A 5,907-nucleotide genomic window follows, 5' to 3' on the forward strand; every position below is an offset into this window, starting at 1 on the left:
ATGAAGAGAGATATTAGTTCAACACGTGGTAGGAAACTTCAACCTATGTTTGTAAATAAGTAAGCTAAGTATGTACTTAGATAAAAAAGAGAAGGAAGAATGACTTTTGTCTTATTAGTGTGTATGTGAAATAAGATGCGTGTAAAGAAAAAATAAAACCAATAAAGAAGTAAATGAAACAAAGCAATAGAACTAGAGCGATATTGTTATACAATCCCGTAACAACGTACGGGCATTTAACTAGTATACCATAATGTATGAATGAAGGTGCTCAAGTGTAGTAACGAGCGCTATTTTGGTTTACCCAAATCCTTCATTTTAAACTCCGTCATTTAGATGATTACACGTGTCGTCATTATAGACACACAAACATGGATAATCATAATTGTAGGAGTAATCCTTGTGCATAAGGAACTCACTACATCGGTTGTACCATATGTACCGACAAGAATAAGTCGTATGATGACTTAGTGATTTTTGCACAATATATGTTGCATTTTGCATTTCGATTCAGAAGTGAGATTTCATCAGGAATCAATCATATATGTCTGAATCTAGTGATCCACATGGATATGTGATCACTACATCTATCAACTGCAAAGATAGATGATTTTGCACTGTCAATGATATAATTTATCGGAAAGAGATTCCACCTCTGGAGAATAGTTGGCTATCTGCGTGAACCCTTGTTCTACAATACTTATTGTATGTTTCGCCACTTTGTTGTTCTCAATTCTGTTTCCAGAAGAAAAATTTGTGTAGGTATTGCTTATGAATACCTTTCCATTATTGAGCAAGATTATTTCTACCTAGATTATAACCCTTTGCTTGAGTTTAGTCCGAGTGTTGTTCACACTTTGCCATGGCCATGGTCTTTGGACCTGAATCATGTGAAAGGTTTTACAATCTAGTTGAGAAATGTATGTCGACAATTGTAGACTTCTGGTTATATGATTCTCCGGAATCTATATATCAATATATAGTTGATGGAAATATCGTTACCCATGGTGACTACTCACGATTTCCCAATGCGATTGAGACGGGTATTCCGATGTCCCGGTCATTGTGTGCACTATGACCTGGGTTGGTGGAGGTTTCCCATCCACTGGGTATGCTACCCATTAGGTGTCTGTCAACTAGAAGTTGACTTGCATTTACTGATTCATAGGCCTTGATATCCTTACTTGTAAGAAGCTGAATCCTAATGTACTTTTGCCATACAACTCCCCCTGTTGCATCGAACGGGGAGTGGAGTGGTTTTTGTTGGTACCTCCACTCTTTCAGGCGTACTTTTACAAGATTGTAGGATTGGGTGACACCTTTATAGTCAGTAAATGAATCTGGCAGGTTATTTGCAATGTGCTGTAAATCTTCTGAACGCATGGTTCAGATCTTTGAGTACGTGGATTTGAGGCAGAAATGTGTTGAACATTCCACTAATTTCCTGGCATTCTTTATGGTACTTGAGTTCTCCCCCTAATGCCTGGAAATATTCCTCATTGAATCAGCATACTGGCCTTGAGTAACACCCCATGTGAGGGGCTTGAGGTATTGACGGAAATACAATTATTCATCACATAGATCCCAACTATATGTTGAGGGGCCAATGATGTATGCCGGGTGGCGATATCGGTATGCAACCGAATTATCGCAGATGGAAAATACTTGGTAGATTTCCACATATCAAAGATACAGGGAAATAATATTATGCAGTTCTGCCATGAGCGTGTAAACTGCATGACTCCAACGTAAAGTTGGTAAGTTGCAATTCCAAAGTAAAGATAATGCAATGAGCTTAATTCTTTGGATAAAGGATTCTACCAAACCATTTTGAGTCTATCCATTAGGATAAATTGCTAAACTTCAATCCAAGGGCCATAGAATAGGCACTCAAGGAGAATTTTGCAATGTTATCCATTCGATTTGCTTGAAATCGATGTCAGGATAATGAGCCAATGGTTTCATGTGGATAAATCACACTTGAGACAATCGTATAGATGTTGTAATGAATTTAGCAAAATTAATGGCTATTTCAAGAAGTTATCTTGAAATCATTGATGTGAATCTCAAATTGCCAAGTATGACACCTTGAAGATAACCTCGAAAATGGAGTGGATCTCGCAGCACTAGGGAGTATAATCTCATAAAATCAGTAGATACTCACTCGTAATGCCTTATGTCATGACTTACAAAAATATGCGGGAGAGCACTTTGTAAAGCAATCATAATGTCGAAACGACAAAATGTAAGCTTTATCACTAATCATCGATAATCTGCGTAGGCAGTAGATCCATATGACTACCTTGTGATCCCAAGCATCAATTTGAAGAAATCACGTTGAATTTTGCATTTTTTTTGCAAGAAATTGAAAATCCCAATTGCAAATAGACGTATTAATCTCGACATGTGTTTAACATGAAAATAGATACATCATAGAAATATTTCGGAATACCCCGTACTTAACGGAGAAACAGTACTCACATGTACTGAATCTATCTTTGCAAGAGATTAAAAATCTCAATTGCAAATCGTGGATGTATAATCTCAACATGTAGAATAACATGGAAATATACTACATCACACATATGTTCTGGAATACAACTCAGTACTCAACAGAAATACACTACTATTGTAATGAATAGTAATGATGTTGCAAACTTGATGCTCAAGTGAAAACTTGAATTGTATAGACCTCAATTAAATGAGAGATTTTGTATCAAGTTGCAAGATAATTCAGCAGAATGAATTAATATTTTGCGAGAGAAAATTGATCTCAATCGCAATGAGATTGTTTTACAAGAAAAAAATATATATTTCTTAATCATAAATTAATATTGTTGTGCGAGAAAACTTAATCTCGATCGCAGAACAATGTCGTTATAGTAATAAGACATATAGAGATTGCTAAAAAGCAAACATATTAAACATGCCACGTAATGACCACATATTTTCTGGAATGTTAAAATTCAACAAAAAAACGCTAAAAAGCGGTGGCCCAACCTTATCCAGGGAAGCCAGCCCAGGTCTGACCTGGTCAACCAATTGGGTAAGGATCAAGCTGCCAGGGATGGCGATTCCCAGCCAGCATCCATCCCCAATCCCCACGACCAACGCGGGCGGCGACTGCCATGGCCGGTCGGCCGTTTCTCCGGCAATTCGTGGAGAGACCACGACCCGGGCGGAGCGCCGTCGAGCCTCGCGTTGGGAGGCAGGAGAAGGTTGCGCCAGACGACTCCGGGGAGGGCGTGTCGGCCCGATTGGGCACAGGCGAAGACGCCCACAGCCGGCCGACCGCACCACCGGCGGCAAGAGGATCTCCCATCGCGCTCGTCCTCGGAGTAGGAGCCATCGTGGAGGTGGGTGCCGGGCGCGACGCCGTTGGAGGCGCCATTCACGAGTCCGAGTGCCTCTGGGCTCCATGTGCCAGATCGGCCGGAGCGGCTGCCCGACGGCGGGCTCGCCAACGGGAGGCCGAGGGACACGAGGCAGCGGCGAGTGCCTGTACACGGTGGAGGCGGAGGAGTCATCGCAAGAGCGTGGCCTTGGCGCGGGCGCAGCGCGACGCGAGGGCAAGGCCTTGGCAGTCGGCACGGGTGGGCGCAGGCCGAAGGCCGTCGCACGCGCTCGGAGGCGTCTTGGCCTCTTCCTAGCGCTTGTGTGCGGGGATCATGGTTTGCAGTGTTGGTAAGTGCTATCAATTTGCAAGAAGGGAAATCGGAAAAGAACACCTCACAATATGCGATTTGCCGAGTTCTTTATCTTCTTGACTCAACACTTGATGTAGCCTGTCGCCGGTTTCTGATCTCAATTTCGTCGACGTCAGACGTTGTGAGGCCATCGGGGCCGAGGGCCGTGGCCGGCGAACGCCGCTGCGCGTACCTGCGCGTCCCCTCACTATGAAGGGCCTAGCCAAGGGCTTGGTCGCGTACGCAGTTATCGGTTTTCTTCACGCCGCTATGCCCGTGCGCCGTCGATGATGCCTGGAATAATTCGCTCCGCTGAGAGCGTGTTGATAACGTGTTAGAAGGTAAAAATATGAAAAAAGACAGACATGTAAAAGTGAATCAGTTAATCTTTATTGATGATGGTACATCTATATATAGAGTTATAAAAGACACGAAGTGAAAAGGTGTCTGTTCAAGAAGGCATCAGGAACCGACGTCGGTTTCCATATGAAAACTGTCATCTATTCCTTAAGCATGGATTAATAGGATTAGTTAAATCCTAACACATTTTATCCTATCTACACCTGGAGCCAACCCCCTACGGTCAACCGCCACCTTGCCGCATAACAGGTTCTTGCGTGGAACCATGGATTTCTAGCCTAAGAACGGTGGAAGCTATACGTCGACGGATCTTTACGGATATTTTATGAGATGAATTTAACACAATGTTTTAAATAGCCGCTATAGCTTCGTTATAGCCTCTGAGAGCTCTCCCGCTAAAGCTGTTCACTTTTAGTGTTAAATTGAAAATGAGACAATAGCCCGCTATTCCCCCCTATAAGGCTAAATTTAAAGTCATTTAGCCCGCTAAGCCATTATACAAAACTATACTTCTGCATTATCTTTTGTCCTTGTTTATGATATATATGATTCATTGATGTGAAGTTTGGTTCTTGAATTAGGATGCCTCTTGGTATTCGCGTTTTAATGTGCGAACATGTGTATATGTAAAGTATATGCAATATATCATATATGATGCCTTATATACTTGTTGTTTTGATTTTTTATGAGTTAAGAGAAGGCGGCTGCTATGGATCAGGCGGATGATTTCGCCAGGAAATCATCCGCCTAGCCAGCCGTTAGATTTGACGCTAGGGGACGTACGATCTGGCGCTGCATCCGAAGCTGCAGGTGCTGTCCATGGCAACATCAAGCATCGGCAAAAGCTTCATAGCAACCCCAGCAGCGAGACGAAACTGCAATGGAGCACCGACGCCGCAGGCGAAGCTTCAGTGCAGCACCGGCGAAGCTTCATTGACGCCCCGACGAAGCTTCGTTGCAGCTTCGGCAAAGCTTCATTGATGCCCCGGCGAAGCTTCGTTGCAGCATTGCCCGCAGCTCTGTCGAGGGCCATGGCAGTTGCTCGTATCCCCTCCTCCTCCAACGCAGCTCCGCCGTCAACATGGTAACAACCTCGCCGCGCATCGCATACTGCAACGCAGCTCCGCCGTCGGCCATGACAGCACCGTCCTCCCAACCTAGCCTATAGCAGCACGAGGTGACCGGCAACTGAAATTGCATCAAAGCACCGTCCCTTGTGAAACCGGCTTGCAGCGGCAACGGTGGCGGTGGTCTACGACAGCAGGCACTGGCACTTGTGTGTGGTGCGGTGTGCTCAAGGAAGAAGAAAGGAAGGAAAAAGAACGAGCGGTCCAGCTTGTGGGGGAAGATATAAGGGAAAGGATGAGCGAGCAAACAGAGACGCGTGGCGGGCGTTGGCCGCAGCTTACGCGAGTGAAAAATCACACGGTTGTTTTTAAGTGTTTTCCTTAAGAGAAACGCTAAATAAGTCTTAGCTCTGCTATAACTCCGATATAGCCTTTCATAGCTTCTGCTCGAGCCGCCGCTAAATGACATAGCCCACTATTTAAAATATTGGTTTAACTTAGCAAGTTGTCAGGGGAGGAAGGGCTTCCAGTAGCTTAAATTCAAGGGTGGTGGAGAGAATTATAGGAAGGGCATGTTAAACTTCTCTAACAATCCCGTTGATGTAGCATTATTGATATCAAAATATTACGGACGCATAACATAGTATGTACACTTAGGTCCACAAAAATATGAACATCTAAAGGGCCCGATGCGCCCAATAACAGCCACCTTTCTAAACCAATACCTATATATTATGATTTATGAGATAGTTAATAATTTAGGTTTTTGATAGTGCCAGTTAAGGATATTTTTG

At 43.7% G+C, this 5,907-nt stretch overlaps 1 protein-coding gene across 1 annotated transcript; it reads left to right on the top strand.

The window, feature by feature from the left end:
• Positions 1 to 2,631: 2,631 nt before the first annotated feature.
• LOC123413012 lies at positions 2,632 to 5,351 on the top strand. The gene is made up of 2 exons (XM_045105957.1): positions 2,632 to 3,684; positions 3,785 to 5,351. The coding sequence occupies exons 1-2, from the start codon at positions 2,927 to 2,929 to the stop codon at positions 3,975 to 3,977; spliced, it is 951 nt and encodes a 316-aa protein (XP_044961892.1). The 5' UTR covers positions 2,632 to 2,926; the 3' UTR covers positions 3,978 to 5,351.
• The last annotated feature ends 556 nt before the right edge of the window (positions 5,352 to 5,907 follow it).

The sequence above is a fragment of the Hordeum vulgare genome, chromosome 7H (genome assembly GCF_904849725.1).
Source record: "Hordeum vulgare subsp. vulgare chromosome 7H, MorexV3_pseudomolecules_assembly, whole genome shotgun sequence".
Taxonomy (NCBI): domain Eukaryota; kingdom Viridiplantae; phylum Streptophyta; class Magnoliopsida; order Poales; family Poaceae; genus Hordeum; species Hordeum vulgare.

Bases quoted from the DNA above. Each gene is read 5' to 3' on its own strand.
- LOC123413012 (XM_045105957.1), top strand. From the start codon at position 2,927: ATGCCACGTAATGACCACATATTTTCTGGAATGTTAAAATTCAACAAA. The intron at 3,685-3,784 runs GTAAGTGCTATC...CACTTGATGTAG, and splicing joins GATCATGGTTTGCAGTGTTG to CCTGTCGCCGGTTTCTGATC.